Here is a 26,107-nt window from a genome sequence, read left to right as displayed (position 1 = left end):
TAAGTTTCATCAGTTTTATTAAAAGCAAGGAATCCATTCCCAAATTTATAAACATAAAATAAATATAAAACTGTTATGTACATTGGGGCAGTGGCTTTTCAAAGGCTTTCAGAGATAACATGTTATTACAGCACATTGAAGGCAAACCATAATACAGGAGGAAATAATTGATTCAGATGGATTAACAGTCTATCTGAATCAACTATTTCCTCCTGTATTATGAAATTTCGGTTAAACCATGACAAATTAATATATATTTTTAAACAGTTTACTAATACAGTTTCATAGTTAACCTCATCACATCATATCACTATGTATCTATCACATATATCATGTTTTATTGATCAGGAGTCAGTAAGCTGAAGATTTCATCACTGTAGTAAGAAAGTCATGTTGGAAATGAGGGTTAGTTATAAGCATCATGCATCAGTCACAAACATATTCATCAATATGAATCAGGTGTTTAAAACAAAAGTAACTTCACAGATTTCTAGGAATGAGACGTAATGCATAACACTTTCTTGAGCTAACAAAAAATAATATTTTTATGTCCTTTGCTTATTTTTACCACAAGATGGCAGTGAATTGACTCAAAATATTAATTCCCTCCAATAATAATTGCTCCAAAAAAAAAAAAAAATGCTCAAAAACTCGCATTGGTCTACTTTCAAAATACTGCAGATTTACATTTTAACAAGACTTTTTAAAGCTTCTACATAAAACTGCCATTGGTGTGAATGAGCCATTACACTGCTGTTCAGTCAGCCACAAATGACTAAAATATTGAACAACTAAACCAATTCAATCAATGTCCAAACTGCTCTTTTCAGTGATTCGGGGACAATTATGGAAAACCCCCTAATCACTTGTTTGATTGTAAACCTAAAAGCACCCTCAGTCAATTCAGTCAAAAAATGCAATGAAGCATTAAAATGGTGGCTTAAATTAGCTTTTGTGCACATTCACATATTTCCACACAATTAACAACACTTAAAATGTATTTTCACAGTCTCTTTTTTTGTTGTTTGTACAGATTTCTTAACACTTTCAATAAATACATCTGTGGAGTTAGCATAGCATCTTCAAATTCAAAAGAAGCAGAGAAATGTAAAGAAAAGCAGCCCTAACGTCTTCATTTATATTACAGTGCTGTCAGCAGCTAAATGAAAATACAATATAAAACTAAACCAAAATGCACTAGCAATTAAGAATGTCAAAGACACAGCGGCAGCTGCGCAACTCTGTCAATGAACACGGACAAAATACTGGTAAAGACCTCAGAAAACACAATATCAAAGAATACAATCAGGGTCTGCGGGTCCAATTAAGGCAGTAGATGAGAAATACATGACAATGAGAAGCTTGATCTGAACGTCTGGCATGGGAAACAATAGGGCAAATTCACAAAACGCCTGCGCCACGTTAGCATCGCATTGCATTATCTACCACCAGTCCAACTTAATCTGGTGCTAATATGAAGCTTATTATTGAATCAACCAGATTCAAAGGTCAGTAGCATTCCCCTGATACAATTAACACCGAGCTGTTATTGCCTGCACAAAGCAGTCCTTCGGTGGAGCTTAAAGGTATAGTTCACCCAAAAACTAAAATGTGCTGTTAATTTGCTTATCCAAGATGTAGGTGACGTTTTTCTTCAGTAGAACAGTAAAGAGAGTTTTAGCTGAAACTGTGGTGATTCATAAAATTAAAATCAATTGCTACTGTCACTTAAAAGCCCATATACAAGTATAAAAGTATACTTAATTTTTGTACGCATACACTAAACATGCAGCCTTTAAAAGTATAGTCCATTTGAGGTGAACGCAGATGGTCGACACGTGCTCTCCAGAGAGCTTCATCAACCACATTATACAAGCACTTGTCAGTACAGGCATCTGTTGTTGTTGTTCTGTATCTTCATGGCTCATTTTCACTGGGGTTCAGTACAGTACACATTTTTTTTTCAATTTCCATTGTCAGAAGTTGTGAATGGTACCAAAATAGCAAACCATACATACCATTTTTTGGGACCCTTCCGTTGGGAAACCTAGCAGAGTAGTCCGATACCTAATGGGTGGAGCTAGACTCATGGTAGAGCATTGATTGGTTGACAGAGTATCCTCACTTGTTCATTCTACAAGGCATCTCCTACACTCTTACCGTCATGCTGCTCATGCATATTGGGCTTGTTATAGTCCGTAAACAAAAAATATAACAGTGTATTTTATCATTTTATATTTTCACATTCATACACAGACAATGTCACACTTTCTTTTTCGTGCAAGAATGATATCAATCGTTACTTTCCGGCATACACCACACCTATCAGGCAAGGTTACGGTTGGCCACAAAATCAAGCCGGATCAGGGTGAATTGTCCCGACTCATACTGTACTGTACTGTACTGTACACTCGGGTGGAAATGAACCATTAGCTTAATTTTCTATTTTGAAACAGCAGTCCAGGTCAGTGCTGCCACCTTGTGGAACAACTGATAACTGGAAAACCAAGTCAATTCACGTGTGACCTGTGTTACAAAGATCGGAAGCTGCACGTACAGTACATGCATGCTATTCTGGTGATGAAATTTGTGTCACATGCACTGCACACTAATTCTTGCATATGCATATAAAACAATACTAAGAAACATACTAAGAAACATCATAGTACACGATTTGGGAGCTGGAGCTCTGAAAGAGCTTCATCTTAGGATCAGATACACCAGTATTTACAATCAGAGTGACTGTCAGGCTAGGAAGTTTTGACTGAGTAGCTTTTAGATCTGTGCTGTTTCAGACTGTCTGAACTAGTTCATAAAAAATGTAAATAAAACGTTCAAAATAATGATTTGTTAACAAACTGGACACCACTCCGTAGCGTTCGCCTGTGGATTACAGGTAGTAATGATGCAAATAATGTTCAGCTTCTTGCACAGGCTGATCATTTTGTTTCATGAGACCTCATATATCATCAGGAGCCGTGTGTATTCATTTTATGTTGCCTGATATGCGTTGGTTTTTGTTTTGTTTTGTTTTTTATTTACTCTCAAAGTAACGGTAGACTTGCCTTTTATGAATGATCATGGTTTCAGCTAAGAATCTCCTTACTGTTCTCCGAAAAAAAAAAAACTAAAAGCACATTTTCCTTTCTGGGTGAACTATTACTATAATCTGTAGATAATGTAATGTTTTGTGCTTTTGTTCTTCTTTTGCAAGTCACTTTGAGAAAAGCATTTGCTATATGCATAAATGATCAAATGGTTATAACTGGCTGTACTTTCAGATGCAGACATTTTAAAGTGCCACTTCAGGTGTCTGAATGCTGAACCATCTCTGTAAATGACATCATGCTCTCCTGCTGTTTATATATTTTACTGAAAAAAAAGAAGAAAGAAAAAATAAACATTTTCTGTTCTTCTTTTTTTGTTGCAGTGTTTGTACCTGATTTGTAAAGTTTCTTTTGTTGATCAGGTGCTAAAACAGTGCAGGCAGTGTTTGCAAATGAACAACACAATCACTGATTCAGAGATGCGTCCCAATGCATCATTATAAACTCTGTCAAACTTCATGTATCATTGGCTGTAAAGCACAGGAGGCGTAAAACTGCACCGTATACTGAGATGGCACTTGTGATTTCTCTTTGTGCACATTTCCTCATCTCATGAAAGAGTCCATCCAAAACATTCCCCGTGAAACGTCCTTTCTCATTCAATCCTCGTTGTGTGTCATTTGGCCGGGGGTTCCTCAGGAGTCTGCGACCCCTGGCTCTCTCTCGTCGTCCTCCTCATCCTCGTCCAGCTCCTGTTCGTCGGAAGGGAGATGAACACGTTGCTCGTCCATTCGTTTGGCCTGAACTCTCTGTATTAGGCTGAAGAAATCCTCGTCTGGGACGGTTGGGGCCCGTGGACCCCCTTCAGGAGGAGAGCAGCGCTGGTCATCTATCCTGGATGACTGAACACATGCACAGTGAACAGATATTGTTTTAATTTGACTTTTTGTGTGTGTGTGTGTGTGTGTGTGTGTATATATATATATATATATATAGCTTTATTTTAGTTTAGTTTTAGAAATGTAACTTAAATTTAAAACTTAAAGAAACTTAAATTAGAAATGCTGATTTGGTAATAAATAAAATAAGTTTAAATTGAAATTTAAAGAGCCACACAGATAGGAAATCAAAAATGACCTGTATTACAGTGTATGATGTAGCTGTCCATCAGTGTAAACAATGTGCAAATAATTAAACCAAAAAATACACGATTTATAAAGTTATTGGCTTCTAAAGTAAGGAGTCGACTCTGAATCGCTGAAACAAGTCGTTATAGATTTCAAATCTTTTGCCCATCTCTATGTACGTCACTAGGAGCACTTTGCATAATAATCTCCGCCCACCGTCTTGGGAGAAACGTAACTCTGACCTGCCCCCCCCACCCCCCCACCCCCTCACGCAGACACTCTGGCTGGTGTGATAGCATCATGTCGAGGAGACAGTGTGTTTTATTTTCACTGCGAAAGAATGAAGATCAGAAGAACCAATGGCTAAAATTCATTTTCACCACAAAACCAGAGCAGTACAACAAATCCATTTTGTTGTGTTCACAACATTTCACTGATGACTGCTTTTCTAATCTCGGTGAGTACAGCGGGATTTTCAAAGCGTTTGGCCACAAAAGATGGTTTATTTAGAACAACGAGCATCTCCGAATCACAACGCGAAGTATGATTATGAAGTTATATGTCTGTTTTCTCCCGAGCGTCTTATCAGTATGTGTGCTGTCTGCAGCCTTTGTTTGTGCTGATCGTCATGTACAAACACGTCATTAAAATGAAGTGTAACTCCGTGAATACTCAACGAAGAGACACTAGAGAGATATCTATAGAAAGCTTGACATGTCTACTTTAAAATTAACAAGTGCTGCCGAAAACAGATATTCTGTGATAAAGTAATCTATATGAAAACAACGCGATGTCTGTTTTTCATGTCTCCCTTCATGACCACGCCCCCGCACTGAATGCGCTATTCAGATTCAAACTGAATACACCCACACAGAAGAAAAAGCAGCGAGACTGTTCAAGTTTTTTTATTTTACTGTTTGCTTCGCAATGAGAGGAATAAGACATAATTCACCCCAAACAGATGCTAACGCATAGTTTACTGTGGAAGTGTGTGTGGAACAACCAATCAAAACTGACTATGTTAGTTGACCAATCAGAACACAGTATGCTACCGAAAGGTGGGGTTTAAGGAAACTGAATCTTTTGAACAGCTTCGAGCGAACCGTTTGGGGATCTCTGAGAATTGAGGTAATTTTAAAATGATATTTTGTCAAAATGACAATGTTTTTTAACCTTGAATGGATTTAAACCTGTTGTACAGGACTAATAAACAGTGATAGGAAGCTTAGAATTTTCATCTTACTGGCTCTTTAAAACTGAAACAAATTGAGCTAAATAGAAATGTAAAACTTTTTTATGACAAAAGCACAAAACAGAATTACAAAAATGTCAATTAAATATAAAGAAAATCTGTTTTAGTTTTGGTAATAATGAACAAAGTTATTTTATTTCAGTTAGTTCAGTCAGTTCCGTTAATTTAAAATTTACAGATATTGTTTTTTTTTTTTTTTTTTTTTTTTTTTTTAAGTTCACAGCCTTCACATTGGGAGCACACTCATAATATAAAGAGACATATTTTTAAGCAGCTCAGAACAGAGTTTAGAACAGAACTACAGTCACTGTGAGATAAAACACACCAGACATGTTTAGTCTCAATATGTGTGCATATGATTGAAGGATCTCGGTTTCACCTGGCACTTTATGAGCATGTTGAAGAAGTCATCGCTGGGCTCCTGGGGGTCGCTGTCTCCACACAGGTGGCCCAGGTTATTGTGGGTAATTCTGAGTCCAGGCAGGTTACTGACGTTCACCCTCTGATCGTCCAGACGGCGGCTCTGAGAGCTGGCGATCAAATCGAACAGTTCTTCGGTCTGAGGAGACGTCAGCAGACTGGCATCTGAGAAACAACACAAACAACTCAACCTTTATGATATTAATCTGTGATCATTTCACACTGATGATGAGCTTCGTCAAATCTTTGGTCAAAGTGATCCTGACTGAATGCTTTTTAATGCAAATAATATTGCCATATCATTTTGAGCCGGATTCATACCCCGAGAATACTGAACAAGAGGATCACGCAGAACCTATTGCAAGACAGATTAGAGTGGTAACATTATTATTTTTTTTGTTTGTTTGTTTTTTTATACGATTGATACATTTTAGATACGATGTCAACAATCGCTTAATGCTCAGAACAGAGTTAAAAATAAATTACAACAACCGTTTCCTGATGTGGTCCGCTTTAGGGGTGAAAAAAACTGTGTTTCTTCAACATGGCGAAAACTTGATGCTACAGCAACACTTCTTTGTCATTGTTGTCTTGTCTGTGGCACTCAACCAAGTGTTCTCACCACAACCTAGCTCCACCCCACACGCCAAACATTCCAATTTACAAAGGCGGGAATTAATTATATTCCAATGGGCCACTTTGTGACATCACAAAACCCCTGAAAACAATGCTGCAGTCCAAACAAGCCATATGTCGTAGTTCTTAAAAAAAAAAAAAAAAAAAAAACTTAATTGGATTTTGAGATTTGTAACGTTGTAGATCTTTTTTTATGCCCAAACATACACACTGACTAAAATTCAAAAAGTGAAAAAGCATAATAGGACTCCTTTAACAAATACAACATTATTGTAAAATGTTTTCATCATAAATTGCCTTAATTTGCATCATAAATCTCATAAAACTTTTACTTTATGTACATAAAGCAGTGTTAACATTCTTCAAAATATCTCAAAAATCTTTTTTTTTCGTTTGAAACAACAAGGCAAGTTAATGGCCAATGAAACTTCAGCAGATTCTGTGCGATCTTACGCTGTGACTGACCAATCATGTCACTGAGTGTGTTTCGATCCGCTCCTCCTGTGTTCTCTCCATCGGACGGCTCGTCCAGCTGACAGCGCTGGTCATCCATACGGCTGCTCTGAAACTTACTCAACAGGTCAAAGAAGCAGTCCTCATCTGAGGCGTCACGAGCCAGTTTCTGCAGAAAACACAGCAGAACATCAGCTCCTTTCTTATTACAAAGTCAGCTGGAAACAAACCCTGGAGAAACAGCAATCAGACCGGTTTCATTCACAGTATCACATCAGTGTGCAGCATTCAAAAGATAATGTAACATTCCTCCAATCGGTTTTACAACCTTTAAACTTTGAATTAAAAGACCCTGAATCACATTACACTACAATGTAATGTGACACATTCAGTGACATTCACCCAACCATATTAGGGACAATGCAGTATTAACAGAGCGTAATGCAATTCGGGTTCCTTGGTCATGTGTTGGTGTATTCTGTCCTGTGAGCGCTCATGTGAGCTCTTATCTACATCTTCACAGCCCTGTGTGTGTGTGTGTGTGTGTGTGTGTCACGATGACCTTTCAGTGGTCAGATACACATACACACATTTAAACACTCTCCACAGCGGGGTAGACAAGCAATACATTTACAAGTCTTAATAATTTCCAAACAAAAATCAAACAGTGGTTTAAATATACTGACTAAAATGCATAAACACACATCTTAGTCATCTTCATTTGAATGTCACCTTAAAATCACAAATATTTCTGTTTGATACAGTGAACTGGGATCAGTCAATAGCAGCATGAAATGAGGTTGCGAATGACCTAGCCCTTCCACAAACCAGACGCATATACAGTAAAGGCACATTCCACCATAACAGCGCTGTCCTGTATCAGCATGCATACTAAGAACATTCAACCACTATAACCTACGATGACAAAGCTTAATCATCACATCCCAGCTCATCCAACAACACAAGACCAAGTTCAGGCTCAAGTATCCTTACACCACAAGCAGATCTGATAATATGATAAATATATACTTATGGTTCGATTAATTAATCCACAGCCTGATCATCCAATCATAGACACATCTCTCTCTATTCCATCAGTGTGCGTCCTATCTTTCTCTCTGTGTCCATCTTTGTGTCTCACTGTGGGAAAACAACTCATTAATTTGGCTCTGATTATGGGACGGTCGGGGAGGGGGTAGATGGTGGATTTAGGGTCAGTAATGAACAGTGACTGTTAAGACTACTACATAATGCTAAAACACAATCACATACAAATATATGCAAATACAAAATCATGCACAGGAAATCCTCACATGTCTGTCCTCCGTCAGTGTCTGGTCTCGGCTACACCTTCCCTTCACTGCTTGTCTGTCTCTGTTCGGCAATCACAGCTGCTCGTGCATTTAATTCAATAATTCAGTTACACCGAGGGTGAGATACAGAGAGAGAGAGAGAGTGGATGGACCGTGAAAGGTCTCTGTCCAAATAACATCACGGTTTCCATAGAAACCCCTGACCTTGGTGTCACGGCATTTGGTCGTGCACATAAACCCTAAAACAATCGCTGACTCCTTGGGTGTCTTTGTCGAAGGTCAAAAATGATCCTAAAATGTGTTAAAAAATTATCCTAAAATTAGCGATAATCCCACATGACACAACTGATCACACTCTGCAAAATGACTGCTTTTGAGTTGTCGAGACGTTGTGGGACGAATCAAATCAATGCATAATATATGAAGAAGCTTTAATTATGAACAAATCAAAGAATCAAGCAGCCACAATACAATCTAAAAAGTAGTCTATATACTGTATCTGTCTTCTGAAACTGGGAAAGTCACATGCACACAGATGCATTAGCAGCCGCACAGCTGGTGTGTATTGATTAGCAGAGGAACACAGGGAGCCATGGCTATCAAGTGAAACCTTTAGTGCAGCACTTTAAAGCATAGAGTGAATTAACACCCGCAGACAGATACATCTGCACGCTTACACTGTACTATTATTGTCAGAAAAAAAACAACTATCCATCTCATTATAACACTGCTGTGCTTGCAACTTTCAACTCACCTCAGCAGTGTATATCTAATAGATAGATAGATAGAGACTCACTGGAGGTGTGACGTGAACAGTGATGTCATCCATGTCCACAGGTGAGTCGAGCCACTGTCTTTCATCTGACGACTGACTGTCCGCGTAACTTTTGCTTCTGCTGGACTGAAACAGCTGGTTCCTTGACCTTCTTGAAACACCATCAACATCTGGAGCATCTCCATTCTGCCGCACCAAAGCAGCACACATCAGCATCACAACAGCAAAGAGGTGGAACATTTCTCAAACTTTCGAGAAAATTTGGAAACTTTCCATGATTTGTGGAAAAATGTGGAAAATTTCACGGTTTTTCAGAAACTTTTGGAACGTTTTGGGAAATTATCCACCCCTTTACAACCTTACATTACCATCACATGTCTGTAAGAATCTGGTAGTAAAATATCTGCAGCATTAAATTTAGATTAAACTTTAGATTATTTTTCTGCCATTTTGTTGAAAGACCAAAATATAAATATACAAATAATTTGATTCAGGTTCACGTCCTGCATAGCAAAATCCTGGTCGCCCAGTTAGATGTTGAGCATGCTGAGCACCTTTTCAGAGCTGTATTTCCACAAGTCAACACTGTCCATGCTATTCTTCTTGGTGAACTTGGGTCTGGCTCCTGTTAAAGAAAACAAGTAAAAGTTGATGACATTATAAGTATTATTATTATTATTATTATTATTAGAACATTATCATTTGTTGTGTAACAAGTGAACAGTGAAATCATACAGACATGCACAAAGTCAGGATTCACTATTTGGGTGAACTAACCCTTTAATTAATAGTTTTATGTTTCTGCATTGATTGACTGTTTAAATGTCTCTGAAAATACATTTTTAACAGAGAGATGCTGTTAAAGATGGCTCTGTTTCAGTATGTCTTATTTAAAACAAAAGTAAAATGATTTTAAAAAATGAGCAGATCGGGCAAGTAGTGTTACTACGAAACATTGTTTCTGCCACCAATAAAAAATGTAATGGGGGGGGGGGGGTTAACTGCAGCTACTTTTACACAACAGTGTAGTCAAAAACTGAAAGGTCTTTCTCTTGCGTTTTAAAAAAAGTTTCACGCTTACACAACAATGTTTTCAAAACAATTTGCGTTTACACATATCTGCAAAAATGGCCAAAAGCATTGTATTACATATGCTAGGCCAGTAGTTGGCGCTGTCACCTTGTTAGTAAACAGTACCTGTAAGGAAGTGATGATTATATGTCATATATGATGTGTACTGTTGGTTGTTATATTGGTGAAGTAAATCCACACTTTGCTGAAGAAGCGTTAGCAAACTGGCATCACCGTTTCTAAAGATTCCCGTATTTAGTGTTTACAGGGAAATGTAAACAGTGGGGTTTTCAAAAATTTGCACTTTGAAACCTGTTTTCAAAATATGCGTTTTCAGCCCCAAGACGCTATTATCGTGTAAACGAAGAGTCAAAACACATAAAAGTTGTTAAATAGCCCCATGCTACTTTTTATCTTGCGATTCTTACTTTTTTTCTCACAGTTGCAAATTTATATCTCGTAATTCTGACTTCTTTTAAATTACATTTTACAATTACCTTTTTTATTCAATGGCTACAAGCTTCCACACTAGCCCTGCCACAGTATTATTTTTTAATTTAGACCCTATTATAGTTTTATTTTGGAATTGTATTTTTATTTCTTGTTTCCATTTTAGTTTAAGTTTTAGTAGTTTTGTTATGTGTACACTGCACGATGGGTGAAGTGTTTTATATGGATGTAGTATACTTGTCATCTGCAGATACGAATTATCTAAGAGTCTGTTACCCTGCACTTTAAACTCCGATTCGGACGGTGAGAGATCGGCCTCCTTCACCCCGAGAGCCTCCATCAGCTCCTCCACATTCATCCTGGCCGTCATCTCTCCATTCCTGTCCCCGATCTGAGAAATCAAAGCACACAGTTACACACAAGCAAAGCAGGAGTTGCTGCTGGACGTGGAATCTGTCTGACCTCTCTGGAGATGTCCAGGTGTTTCCGAGTGTAGTGCAGAGCCTGACGGTAGTTTTCCAATGACACGTAAGCGTTGCCCAGACTCCAGCAGGCCCGGCCCTCACCGACCCTACCAAACACACAGAACACTTTACTAGTTAAGAGTGGCGCTGATGTGAAGGTGAGTCTGTGTTTGTGTGTTTTCACGGTTCACACCTGTCATTGAGCTCCTGAGCGATGAGCAGGTGTTTGAGGTGATAGTCTATGGCTCGTCCATACTCCTGCAGCAGCGTGTACGTGTTTCCCAGACTGTAACACGCTTGAGCTTCCATCACCTGATCCTTCAGCTGCCGAGAGAGCTGCAGAGTTTTCCTGAACAACAGAGCAAACCTCTATGAAGGACATCTCTTCTGCTCACCACGACTGCATTTATTTGATCAAAAATACAGTAAAATTGTGAAAAATTATTAGAATTCAAAATATCTGCTTTCTATGTCTTTCAAAGCTGAATTCCCCCTATCATTACCCCAGTCTCAGTGTCAAATGATCCTTCAGAAATCATTCTTATTCACTGATTTGATGCTCAAGGATTTTCTGGTCAGGACTCACAAATGAATAAAAAGTTCAAAAAGAACAGCATTTATTTACATTTTTACAAAAATGTATTGTGTTCTTGCTGGATAAAAACACTTTAACTGACCCTAACTAACTTACTTTTAACCAGTAACCTAAAAAAATAGTAATAGTAGAAAAAAAATAGTTCTCAAATCTTGTCCTGGAGGGCCAATGTGCTGCAGAGTTTAGCTCCAACCCTGATCAAACTCACCTAGCTGTGATTCTCTAAATGATCCTGAAGACACTGATTAGCATGCTCAGGTGTGTTTGATTATGGCTAGAACTAAACTCTTCAGGAAAGTGGATCTCATGGGTCAGATTTGAGGATCCCTGCTATAGATGTACAAATCTAAAACAGTTCATTTTCCCTCAACAAAACTAGTTTATAATGAGTAAAATAAATAAATTAATAAATTAATTAAGAATTGCATCAAACCACTTTTTACAGTGTGTGTATCCTATTGTCTAGATAAGCAACATCACACCTCTCCTCAATAAGCCTTATGATTAACATATTTTTCCAAAAGTACTTTTCAGTTAAGTATAAAACATTTTCAATGAGGAAAAAATACAGAGTGCACCAATAAATACATGGTGTAACTGATCATATTTCTCTCACGTATTTGTGAGTTTTACCATGAAATCAGAAGCTCAAATTCTTTCACAGTAAAGAATCCATAGTATGTAAGCTACAACTGTGATGCAGCTGTTTCCTTTTATTTTCATTATTTTATTCATTCATTCATTTTGCTTATCTATCTTTTGAGTCTGTTTCAAAAGTACCATTTTCAGCCAATGCTTTTTAATGTTCTCCTGTTTATTTAATATCATCACCTTTCCTCAAATAAAAAGGCTGGTCACACGTGACTCATCCTCTAGATGGTGCTGTAGTCATGGTTACCTGTAATAGTCTGTGGCTGCATTGAACTGGCCAAGGAAAATGAGAGCGTTGCCTAGGTTACTGTACGCTCTGCGCTCAGCAGCCTTGTCGCCAAATTCCTTTGCAATGGAGAGACGCTGGAAAAACAAGGAGGGATTGTGTGTTACTCTGAATCACAGATGCCTGCTATCCTGAGCTGCTCACTCAGCCGCAGCAGAGAAACTGGGAGTGAAATCCCAGTTAGGTAAGAGAATGAGCCCATGGTCAGAGCTGATTGGCTCTTACCTCTCTGTGGAACTTGATGGCCTCAACGAAATTACCCAGCAGGTAATGAGTGTTGCCGAGGTTTCCGAAGGCTCTTCCCTGCGCTGCTCGGTCTCCCAACTCCTTTACCAGAGAGAGATTCATCCTGAAACAGACCAAAACAGACTCATTTGCAATTCACTTCATTCAAGTTAAAAACACATTTAAATACAGTATGGAGTTTCAATAGAAATTACATTCAAGTTTTAAAGTAAGATTTATAAAATATATGCATATAAAATGACCAACTTTGGATTATAGTTTTAACATCAACTAATAAACCTAAAGTGATGCGTATCTGTTTTTGATTTTGGAAGAGCACATGTCCTTGTTCTCCATGTTTTCCTGGTAAATGGACACACAGAGGGAGCTACTAATGACTGTTTGAGGCCGTTTGTCCTCTGTCTGACACCTCTGGTCTCTCGGCGTCTCATTTATGTTGCGTTTAACCTTCTGTATCTGCTAAGTGTTGCTGTTAGTAATGAGCTGCGCTGCAGTCGGGCAAACAGTGGGTTCTGTGTACTGATGCTCAGATGCTTCAGTAAACTCTCCATTGCTCATGTGTGTGTGTGTGTGTGTGTGTGCTGGACTCACTCGTAGAAAGCCGTGGCTCGCTGCAGCGTGTCTCTGACGTCAGGAGGAAGCTCTCCGGGGTCCTGTGAGATGCCCCACAGCTGCTGCTTTCCTTTGGCATGAAACATGTTCCCCATGTTATACAGAGCCCTGGCCTCGCCGACCTGCACACAGAGGCCATTTGTACACTGCTTATTGTTGGTTTACATTTGCATGTATTTTTTATCTTAACAGACCTCCAGACTCAACAGTACAGAAACCTTTGAGAAACACCACACTGGCTTTGCTCTGAAATCAAGTGTGCCACCTGCCTAGACAGCAATTTATAATCAACATTATGAGATAAATCATATTAAAGAGGTGCAATGGCTTGCAAACGATGCATTGTAACTTTGTGTGCATAATTGTACTAAATGTACACTTGTAGTGTACTTAAAATCTTAGTATATTTTAAGTATTATTATGGCAATCATAGTTGCTCCAAACTGAGATATGTTGCATACATGTATTATTCATGGTCAAGGCAATCCCAGAAGGTTTGTGTTTACATTTGTTTTGAATTTTCCAGACGCTTTTATCCAAAGTGAGTTATCAGCTCATGCATTCCCTGAGAATATAATTGTAAATCATATTTGCGGTTTTGTTTGGTTATCAAATCCATCAGTGTGTGCTCCAGTAACACACACAGTCTCCATTCAGTGTGTTTCTCATCACTTACTCAGATCTAAAGAATTACTGATGGTGGTTTTCTCACCTTGTCTCCTTGTTCTTGAGAAATGTCTAGGTGTCTCTGACAGCACACAACCGCTTCATCATACCGGCCCAAAACCTTCAGAGTGTTTCCCAGATTCCCGCTGGCTTTCCCCTCCCCGATCCGGTCCCCAATTGTCCTGGATTACAATGCAGCTCAATTTATTTTCCTTGGACACAAACTTGCATGAAACTCAAGTGGCTATGAATGGCAGTCAAGAGTCAGTGTTCTCACCGGGCGAGCGTGAGGTCGTGCCGATGGTACTCCAGGGCTTTGCCGTACTCCTTCAGGTAGAAGTAAGCGTTACCCAGCTGGCTGTAAATGGCACTGAGAGTCTTGAGATCTTCTGTTCCCACCTGAACAGCAGCTTCAAAGAAGGCTGTACCACCTTTAAAATCTCCAGCTTTACACAGTCTCTCCCCTTCCAGCGCCAGCTCCAGACAAGATGCCTCCATCCTGCAAACACAAGGCATTAATCGATGAAACTGACAGGCTTTCTCTGGAAAAATGCCATAATGTTGTCAAGTTTGGTGTAACCCTAAAGACTGAATTGCACACTAACATGGCCGGACTTATTAAGACCATTGGACCTATTATTGACAGCTGGTGTTGATCATCCTAAGAAAGCAAATGAACATGCATAATTGATACACATCAAAAACTGTCTGTTTTCAGAGACATTTTGAATAATGAATAGATTTTATATGGAATCGAGCAACTACATAGATTCAAAGCCAATATGCTTGTCTATCGTCTATGAAACTTTTCAGGAAATATATGTTTTAAGCTTACAATTAGGGTTAGGTGGTTCTACACCCTTGTTAATCAGCTATAATTTCCCACTGATTTGGGGAATAAATTATGGGTAGGGTTAGGTTTAGGGGTAGAGATTGGGTTAAGTCTATATTTTTGGACAATAATGTTAATCCAGGGTCATCAAAAGATGTTGATCCAGGAACATGTCTTGTTTGGCAAAATCACGGGTGACCTGCACTGAGCACAAAACCAGGTGGAATCGGATCTTTTCAGTTCCTATTTGTGCCATTTCCATATGTGGTACTAAATCCTAAACAGGTCAGATGTTTTACAATGCGATTGCTGATTGTGAACAGTCATATCGAAATTCATTCAACTGTTCCGTCACTCTAGACCAACATTTGTCATAATTCTGCACTCATGGGAGTCACTTCAATGATTTGCAAAGCCAAAGATATCAAGACAAGTTGCAAAAGGTATTGTCAGTGGAAGTAAAGTGCCATGGGATGGCCTTCAAATCCGTGGGTTAAAGCGACCCTACTAACAGAATATTAACTCCCCATTAACAGTAAAAACAAAATGCCCAGACTGACCTTTAACATTGAAATATTGCTGAAACAATGTTGATAAAATGTTTAATGCTGAACGATCTTCATTCTCATTATAGTTAAATAGGGCTGCACGATTATGACAAAAATCATAATTGTCGATTATTCCCTTGAAATTGTAATTGCGATTTTTTTATTAGGATTATCAAAATGAACATTAAATGATGTTTATACCATTGTTTGACGCAACTGCATGCCGTATATTTATATGAAAACAAAGAAGCTGAAAACACTACTGAAAAATGTTTAGTGCTTTTCTATAGTATTAAGCCTCAGATGTCAACTATACATCGGATTGGTTTCTTCTTTAAATTATTTAAATAAAGACATGAATGGTATTATAATATTATATTAAAACTAAAATTAAAATAATAGGAAAAACCCTTAAGATAACACAGAAAGAAAAAAATGCATCTCAAGCACTCAGAATAAAATATATGGACTTTGAACGATTAATTGAACCTTTGAACAATTTCGTAATTCTGGCATCCATAATTGTAATGGCTGTTCGAAATTTTATTATCTGTGCACCCCTAAAACATTTCCATCTCTCTCTCAAAGCCTCCCAGCTTCAATGGTCTGAAAGCAATTATATCTAGCCATACTTTGACAAGCCGCTCACTGGTTTTGCTTCTTTTCCATTAATGTCTGAAACAGTCCTGCTGGCTTGGCTACTGTAGAGCAAGAGAGAGAGATTTATTATGCGTTGCGGTCAGGAAAGTATTTTAGCTGGCGCAGTAAATGGGCTCACATCCAGCTTTGCCTTGTTTTGTTTTTTTCCTCTCTGGATCAATCTGCAATAAAAATAACACTTTAAAGGAAGAAACACCCCGTGATTTTTACATTTTCTGAAATCAAATAAGTGGTGTTTGACTTTTCATAAGTCGACATCATGACAGTGTGTCACTGCGGTTGCTAGGGCTGGATTGGGTAGATACTAAGTGGTATGATGCGCCCTGCGTCTCAGTGATCTTCTGGTCTATAGATGTGGCCAGGGTTCGTGCACATCTTTATCAATAAATTTCCATGACTTTTGAGACAATATTCATGACCTAATCTAGAAGAAATGTTCAAATGTATCCAATTAATGACCATTAATCCTACTTACTTACTTTAAATTGTTTTAATAATAAGAACAAGCTATGACTGTGCCAGAGGTTACTCCACGCAGAGAACATATCATGTCACTGAATATTGTAATGTATTTAACCAGTATTATCAGCTTAACCTGAATTTCATTTAGGGGACCATTTAGGTCTAAACAAGTAGCCTAGTATTGACCGTATGCATGGTTACTTTCTGGTTTTAGATGAGCCAAAATTGTACGAGATAAACTGCACCAGTGAATCCGCTAAATTGTTCTGCGACTCTTTGCTATGATTAACAGTGAAAAATGGAATGAAACGAAAAAGCAGATGTCAGAAATCATTTAGAAATATAAATTATATATATATTGAGCGATCCTCTTCTACTGGTTTTAATGATAATTTCATGTTATTTTCATCTTTAAAGTCTTTGTTTTCCAGCAGGAGGTTTGGCATTTTTTCAAGTAATCATCATGAATGAAAAGTGAATCTGTGATTTTTACTGCACAGCTGTAGAGTTGAGAAATAATACAAATGTTTTGACACATATTATAAGTGGTTAAAAATGTATTAATGGCTATGTAGGTAAGTAACTGATAATCAAGAAAACCATTATGATGTCATTTAAGAGATAGCATTGCTAGCTTGCTAACGTTAGCCTAAGCAGTTATGAGTTGTAAGCATTAAATGACATGTCATGGTACTCTCCTGGGATTACCATGGCTCTGCATATAAAATTATATGTTGTTAAATAACATGAAACTGTATGTTAATGCCACTATCATTACTTGCGGTGTTGCAATTATTTTGTTGCTCAGTTTCTGACGAGAACAAGGCATGAGTGGTTTATGTGAGGGTCTCAAGAGTCTCTACCTATAGGGCCTATATACCACAACATAAAATGATGTTTCACTCGTTCATCTTTGGAACACAATTTAAGATATTTTGGATGAAAACCAGGAGGCTTGTGAATGTCCCTCAGACTGCCAAGTTATATATACTGTCAAGAAAAAAAGTATTGTATAGAAAAGTATGAAAGGCATTGTCAGAATAGTCCATCTGCCATCAGTGGTTCAAGCATAACCACTTATGAAGACATTATGAAGCAACGAGAATACTTTTTGTATGCGATTAAAACAAAAAATAATGAATTTATAGAACAATTTGTTTAGTCTGTGTCTCTTCACATCAGCTTAGCACCATTTTGGAGAATATGAGCTGAACACAAGCAGAGCTATACGATTTCTAAGTATATTTAAGCTTTGATTTGAAAGAAAACAGTGCAGCCCTGACACAGAAGAGTGTGCTTTTCATACTTTTCTGAGCTGACATGATGCTTGTAATTCTTTTCTGGACCTTGACAGCGTGTTTTACTTGGCAGTCTATGGGACAGTCACAAGCCTCCCAGTTTTCATTCAAAATATTTGTGTTCTGAAAATAGAGAGAGTATGTAATAGCATAATATTTATTATATTTTTATTAATTATATTATAATATAACTACTTATATATCAATTATATTAACATATAAGCGATATGCAATCATTGAAATATTATATTTAGCAAAATGTATAATATATATAGTATAATTACAAGCTTGATATCTGTAGACTAATAATTGGAAATGAAGATGCACTTTTTTATGAGAAACTATAGTAAAGCATTCTCTCCCATAAGTTTCATGGTTAGTCCTAAAAATGAGACTGAAGCTTATTCATGTGAGAAGATGTTGAATGCATGTGATTTTCAGCTTTTTTGAGTCTTTCTAATATTACTGAATATTAATTTTCTTTCAAACCCAAGGCAATATAAAAACAGTGATGCTTGACTGAATAAAGAACACTTGTTAACTCAAAAATGCTGGTCAAAGTTGCCATTATACAGGCACTTTATATAGCATCTTTTTGCAAGTTTGTGCAGATTGATCAGCTCATTATTCGTCCTTAACTGGAGAATAGGAATATCTATAAAGCATCCACCTGTACCTGCATTTAGGTTTGGTGCGTGTCTTCTCAACATAGAGCCTGAGCTCGTGGTTCAGAGGTCTCAGCGTGGCCTGTGGTCTGGGGCCGTGATGAACCAGACGACACAAGGCTATCTGAGCCCCACTCAGAGGAAATGCTTCAGTCGACATCATACACAATGTACAAGAAATCACAGTCACAAAACACTGCAACAAATCAGATCCGCAAGGTCAGCTACAAAACCTGAAGATCTCAAGTTGATGGATCACAATCACATTCCACAAGTCCAGGTCAATAGACCATCGGATAGTTCTCAGATTTTCTCAGTTGGATCCATTGAAAAACATGCACACTGGACTCTCCAATACCATCAACAAACTTCTCTGAAATTTCATAAAGCAAACTGCTAGTTAACACTTCCTGCTGTACTCCAAATATCCATATGGATCAAAGAAACTCATCCCGCATGAACGCTGACCAGCATGATGACTGCTCCTGTGAGAGCTGGAAGCTGCCCTAATTCTCCTAAAGGACACCTAGGGCACAGGCCAGCTAATCCTGTTCCTGCTGACCCAAAGAGCTCAAACGCAGGAGACGGTCATGACAAAACCTCCACAAATGCATTCAGTGCACCAAAAAAAAAAAAATTGGTCAAAACTTCAATAAAAATAAAATAACTGAAAGCATGTAATCTGCCTAAATTGGTCTGATATTGTTTACAGACGTCTATGAATGATTTTGTGTTTCAGATGACACAAACATGAAGCTCTTCATACAAAACCACCAGAATGATAAATCAAATTTCTCTAGAATATTTGCGGCATGACTGCGAATGACTTACAAATCAAACATATACCCAGCTAACAAGGAACATTCTCAAAACTTTGGCTAACATTCTGGCAGGGTTCTCTTAAAATGTTTGTTCAATGTTAATAATGCTCAAAGCATTATTTTATACATGGTTAATTTAACCTTTTTCTGAAATACTTTAGTTGGACGTCCAAAGTTTTTATGTTAAATGTTATTTTAATGCTCCCATGGCCATGATGTTTGGAAAATGATCAAATAGAATTTTCCTTTAATGCTGAAATAATCCAGAACATATTTTTGTTAGCTGGGTATACATCCCAGTTCTGGTCCTTGAATCTAATAATTAAAATATATATATATATATAAAATACTGATATGTGATACTTGTATGTGATTGTTCTAGACTGTCTGTCAAGTCATCTTTATTTGTATAGCGCTATATACAATACTGGTTGAGTCAAAACAGGACAATAGTTTGTCAATAATGCAAGACAATAACAGAGACATTTTTCCAGCTAAAGTCAGATCATTGATGATTCAGTGATTTCCTCATTCAGTTCAGCTCTCTTCCAATAGTGTCTGTGCAATCAGTCAAGCGTCCCTAACTAAGCAAGCCATAGGCAACAGCGGCAAGGAACCAAAACTCCGGGGGGCCTATTCTCTTCTGGCCAGACGAAACCAGCATGGTGTGGTTTAATTCCAGCCTGCAACACAGGTCTGTCTGTGCATTAGTGGTGGGGATTTTCTGCAGGTTACATGAGTGAGTCATTAAATCATTCACAAAAGAGATTTCTTCAAAAAAACTGGAATAATTAAGGAACAAAACAAGCTGCATGAATGAGTAATTAAATAAATCACCCTTACCAGCCAACCCTGGCTTAGAGGAAAGCCACTACGCTCGATTCATTAAAAAACAAAACAAGTTGCATGGATGTTAGGGTTAGGGTTAGTGAATTATTCCCTCACCCAGTTTGTTAAAAACACTAAATGTACAAATGTTTGAACTGTTATACTTAATTACCTTCAAATGCATGCAGTGCTCTTGCTCAAATCATGTGTTGTATTTTGCTTTGTTACTACCAGCTGACTTTACATTGAAGTCTTTAGATCAGGCATGAGGCGCACACTGAGAGTCTTAGGAGGTCGTGCAGTTCAGGAAGCGTTTGTCACTGAGTGCACTCACAAAAAGGCAGTCATTACCCTGACATGCACACGTTTGATCTCAGCAGCACCAGCGTGTGTGAGACATCCATCTAGTGTCACAACCTTGCTCTCTCAATCATGTTAAAGGTCGAGATACTGCATGAATATTTAATGCTGCACACTTTCAGTACGAACAAAATCAAAAGAGCTCCTTCATCACAAAACTTGAGGACACCAGATCTTATATAGTGTTGAGAGATTTTAGACACTGTTTTAGAAGTGTAAATAAATTCTGGATTCTAAAGGTGTGGGATAAATTTGCTTTGGTTGCTTTTCTTTGATTAATCAGACACCGTTCTACACAGGTGCTCTTTCTAATGGTCTTGAGGATCATTTGCTGGTTAATCCCAAATTACAGTTAATGAGATTTGGAACAAGGATTAAAAAGGAGTATTTAGTAATTAGCTGAGTGCTCTGACATTATTACACTTAATAAAATAAGGTTATGCACTCAATGACACAGTCACTAGGGCTGAGTCACCAGTCTATGTAGTATGTTTATGCCTTGAATACCAGGACTGTGTTTGCCATAATGTGGTCTATAGGTTTGTTTGCTACCAGTAATAGTCTGCATACATACACTTGAAAAAACTAGTTTGCTGTATGTACAGTCAGTAGCACCCCATTCAGCTGCTAAAGAGTTAAAAAGAGTAAGGTCAAAGCCAAGGATACAAACTCTAGTGTACTAGCCAAATAAAATACCTCCCCCTAGCCAGGTCGAGCAACTTACAGAAACAAAATGGACTAAAGAAAGCTAAATAAAATGAGACAAAATGGTATGATTTGCCCTTCTAGATTCCACAGGGTCTGCAGTTTAATTAAGTTTGCCTCAGATTTAAATGCACAAATTTGAAAGGATTTTAAACTTCTAAAATATATGGATTATGTCTGGCCAAATAGGCCCACATCTGAAAAAAAAGTGTAGAATTTCTAATTCCTGATTCCTCAACCTTAATGTCAATTGGGTTATATCAAATGAACTATAACACATTACTCAACCCAGAACTCTCTGAATGAAGAGAAAAGAAAAAGCCACAGACTCCTGGAGAGCCGTCATTCCTGCGGCTGAACCTGTCTCTGAACTGTTCGTTCAGACAATTACTCCATAATGAAATGACCTGAGCTGTTTCTTACCATCACTGTGACAGATTCAAAGTTTGAAAGCAGGAAGTCTGACCTTTCAGGACACAGTGGCCTGTGTGTCCTCATGACCTACTACTGATATTACAACCTGTTCAAACTCTAGAGGCATCAACAGCTGAATCAAGTCAAGAGCCTCGCGCAGCACAAGTAAGAAACAGAAACAGCACAAGTTGATGAACTTAAAACGCTATAGCTTTCAGTTGTTTTCCTTATGCATCTCTTGTTGTTAGCATTTTGCTAATTAATATATATATATATATATATATATATATATAATGTATATACCCTAAACTCAGCAATATAAAACATGTATCAAACAGATAAAAGTACAACTTATTGCAAAAACTCACCAAAAATGCATGAAAGCAATACAAATGACTTGTGGTGCTTTCCAAGTCTTCTAAAGCCATTTGATATCATTATGTGATATCTTCTCATCTTAATAGTGACATGAGAAGTGCTTGATCATGCTTCAGTTTTTGACACCTGCTGACTGATGACAGGTTAGATATAACTACCAGAACACTGAACTTAAATGTTTTTAATTAGCCTAATTAATCGTTTTAATATGTAATGTAAAAGCAATAGTTGTTTTTCATAAGATATCATCTAAATAGCATGTTTCTTATTCATCACTATGATGGTTTATTAAATAAAAAAAAAGTATTCTATATGTACTAAGTTTACCTTTTTTTCAAATTAAAATAAAATAAATGAATAAGCACAAGAAAAAGACTATGTGAAGTTATATTTTCCAGTCAAAACCGTTAGTAGTCATTCTGATATATCAATAGTTTAATGTGTGATTTTTTTACAAGGCTCTAAATGTTACATAGTTATCAACTAAGATAAGAAGACAAATTACAAACTTAAAGGTGCATTAAGCAATATTTGAAAAACTATTTCGGCCAGTGTCGGACCAAGTCCCAAACAAACTTGCTGTCAATTAACAGTAAGGGGATTGTCTATTAATGACAGGGAGAAGAGAGCGCACAGGGCGGATATCAGCAGATCGTATAATAGTAATAAAAAGTAACAAACAACTATTGGAACTTTGCAATGTATATTGATCAAAAGAACTCAAATTTATTGAATATGGGGCACAAGAACCATAACTGACAATGGATCACCAAGTTTCAGATTAGTTCTCAATAAATATAGTAAATACAAAGCACAATAAGTTTTCAGTAGCTTATATTATTTATTTAAACAAATATTAAACCAATCTAAAATTTGTAGCCTTGAAAATTACCAACAGCTAATTACCATTACTAACCCTGAATTGCTACCTTACGCTAACATTCTGTTCACAACTGAGTGGATTCTAGTGGCATCAAACAAGCTTTGTGGCAGCGTGATGAAGGTCAATGCAAAATGACTAACTCTCCCATTATGAATTTTGGATTACAGTATGTGCATGTTGCCGAGCCTCTTTCCTGTGATCCTGACAGACATCTGTAATGAATGAAGCTCAGACAGCAAAGTTGAGTCAGTGGAGGCCGATGACTCACTGCTGTGACATCATACACACTGAGTGGAGAGAGATTTCTATGGCCACTATCATGTGTGGCGTATACACATTTACCATAACTCTGAACTGACGTTCATGATCTGCTAATCTCTCTTAGTTATTCACAGCGCTGGCTTCACGTCTTGGAAGGTATTACTGTTTCTTATTGCTTATGATGACACAATGCTGTTACCACAATACAGCTCAAATGAGATGTGCTGCATGTCAACAATTACACCATCACTGTCAACCATAACATATTCTTCAGACGTCAGGGATTTTGTCCAGCGCTGACCACGTATTAGCAGGAAAATGTTCTTCATTCTGATCTCATAAATTATAAAATTCCCCTAAACATTCATAGGAATACTGAAAGCATGCATGATGCCAGTGCTTTATCTGAAATCAGTTAAAATCAGTTGTTCAACAATGTTAATTGGGGGGAAACACACACACACACACATTTTCTTAACTTTCAGAAGGCAAGAAGCAGCAGCAGTGAGATCTGGCAGAGTGGCGTAACTGTCCAACACGTATGCAAAGACCAGGGCAGAGTTGCAAATACTACTGCTAAACATGCAAATGTCTCTGTCAACAGAGAGAAACTGCCTGTGTGAGATGAATATCGCTCTCCTGGCATATCTAATCTTTCTTGTGGTCTGTGAAGGTGTAAAAACACACAACGAGCCCAAATTCTGCCAATCTGTGCACTTGCTGCCAATCTGACAACACAGTCTTTAGGAGAATCGTGCCCACGTCTACAAAGCTGAAGGCAGGCCCTTCATTGCGCAGATGCACGCCGGCAGACCCTCTTCTCCCTCTGCTGGTTTTCTTCCACCTCCCCCCGTTAAGAGCAGCTCTTTCTCTCGGTCAGCAGCAGATCAGACCCCATCCCCCCTGCCTTCAGCTCCTACCTCGAGTGGAGCCGCTTGCTGGCCAGATCTGAGTCCGTGCTGCTCGCCGACTGAGCCATTGGTGAGCTGTAGGAGTCGTAGAGAAACTCCAGCTGCTCACTGCTTCCCTCTTCCTCTGGGGCTCTGAGCAGACGCACTTCAGTCCTCTCTGTGAGTGTGTGTAATGGCAGCTGCCGAGGAAGTGAGGTATTGTGCAAATAGACCATAAAAGGCAAGTCCCTCCTCTGAGTGGCGATGGTGAGCAGGAAGCACAGTGTGTCTATGTGAGGATGTGAATGCATGTGCTACATTCACACTCACATTCACACAGGGCAGTAGCTGGGGTTTGTGGGGCCCCAGTGAAGGTTGTACCAGTGGGTCCTGTTTGAAATTGTTTAATTTGTATGTTTGTTATTTTTATTTATTATTGCTATTTACACAATGTTTAAGTTTTTTTTCAAGTTTGTAGGTGTCCAGGTACAGAAACCGAATAATCAAATGTAAAATAGCACTGCATAGTCTTCAATGTAAAATAAAATATACCGTCTAACCAGAATGTATTCAGACACCTTCAACATTTCTCACATTATCACAGTTTATTTGCTATAGTTTGGAAAATGGTAATAAAATATGACAAGAACTCAGAGTTAAACTGTGTCGTAACAAATTCATCTTGATAATGTCAGATAACTTTGATAGAAAGGTATGCAATGGATTACAATCAACCAAAACTTCAGACAACTGTTAATATGACAATATTTGCACAACTATCAAGACTTTGTTGACCAATTACCAAGCATTGCTTAATTTTGTTCTGACTGTGGTGTGAAAAGGTTGCATTAGGCATTCAGGAAAAAAAACACATAAGCAAAACATGTTGTTTTGTATGGTGCTGAATAATTGTTGGTCCCAATGTTATTATTATTATTATTACTATTTAATACATTTCACTTGTAGTCCACTGTATGAAGAATATTTGGGTATATTTTGCTATACTCACTTGTATAAATGTATTATAGTGTTCTGCACCTACTAGTAAAATATATATATATATATATATATATATATATATATATATATATATATATACAGTATTGTTCAAAATAATAGCAGTACAATGTGACTAACCAGAAAAATCAAGGTTTTTCATATATTTTTTTATTGCTACGTGGCAAACAAGTTACCAGTAGGTTCAGTAGATTGTCAGAAGACAAATGAGACCCAACATTCATGATATGCACGCTCTTAAGGCTGTGCAATTGGGCAATTAGTTGAATTAGTTGAAAGGGATGTGTTCAAAAAAATAGCAGTGTGGCATTCAATCACTGAGGTCATCAATTTTGTGAAGAAACAGGTGTGAATCAGGTGGCCCCTATTTAAGGATGAAGCCAACACTTGTTGAACATGCATTTGAAAGCTGAGGAAAATGGGTCGTTCAAGACATTGTTCAGAAGAACAGCATACTTTGATTAAAAAGTTGATTAGAGAGGGGAAAACCTATAAAGAGGTGCAACAAATGATAGGCTGTTCAGCTAAAATGATCTCCAATGCCTTAAAATGGAGAGCAAAACCAGAGAGACGTGGAAGAAAACGGAAGACAACCATCAAAATGGATAGAAGAATAACCAGAATGGCAAAGGCTCAGCCAATGATCACCTCCAGGATGATCAAAGACAGTCTGGAGTTACCTGTAAGTACTGTGACAGTTAGAAGACGTCTGTGTGAAGCTAATCTATTTTCAAGAATCCAGTGGTGGACAGTAACGGAGTAGCTTTACTTCGTTACTGTACTTAAGTACATTTTTCAAGTATCTGTACTTTACTGGAGTAGTTTTATTTTGAGCAACTTTTACTTTTACTTCACTACATTCCAAAGCATAAAATCGTACTTTTTACTTCACTACATTTCATAAAACATATCGTTACTCCCTATAATATATCACGTGCTCCGACACGCAGAAGCGGTGTCTGATTCATGAACGAACTGAATCTTTTCAAAATAAACTTTTAAATCGGATCGCGAATCACAC

At 37.8% G+C, this 26,107-nt stretch overlaps 1 protein-coding gene across 4 annotated transcripts; it reads right to left on the bottom strand.

The window, feature by feature from the left end:
- Positions 1 to 24,306, bottom strand: LOC113086758 (G-protein-signaling modulator 1-like). 4 transcript variants are annotated; one of them, XM_026255489.1, is made up of 14 exons: positions 24,100 to 24,306; positions 14,342 to 14,563; positions 14,111 to 14,246; positions 13,378 to 13,520; positions 12,766 to 12,889; positions 12,502 to 12,617; positions 11,202 to 11,357; positions 11,007 to 11,115; positions 10,821 to 10,935; positions 9,578 to 9,648; positions 9,045 to 9,209; positions 6,936 to 7,104; positions 5,806 to 6,011; positions 1 to 3,949 (listed from the first exon to the last, which is right to left on the bottom strand). In XM_026255489.1, exons 1-14 carry the CDS (start codon positions 24,303 to 24,305, stop codon positions 3,743 to 3,745), a joined length of 2,145 nt encoding a protein of 714 aa, XP_026111274.1. In that variant the 5' UTR covers position 24,306; the 3' UTR covers positions 1 to 3,742. The 4 variants fall into 4 exon arrangements, with proteins under 4 accessions (XP_026111274.1, XP_026111279.1, XP_026111284.1 ...); XM_026255494.1 differs by having other exon boundaries at positions 6,948 to 7,104; XM_026255499.1 differs by lacking the exon at positions 24,100 to 24,306 and adding an exon at positions 18,541 to 19,127.
- Between the last annotated feature and the right edge of the window lie 1,801 nt (positions 24,307 to 26,107).

Source organism: Carassius auratus, chromosome 5 (genome assembly GCF_003368295.1).
Source record: "Carassius auratus strain Wakin chromosome 5, ASM336829v1, whole genome shotgun sequence".
NCBI lineage: Eukaryota > Metazoa > Chordata > Actinopteri > Cypriniformes > Cyprinidae > Carassius > Carassius auratus.
Note: the sequence above shows the minus strand (reverse complement) of the source record. Positions and strands in the feature narration are given on the sequence as shown.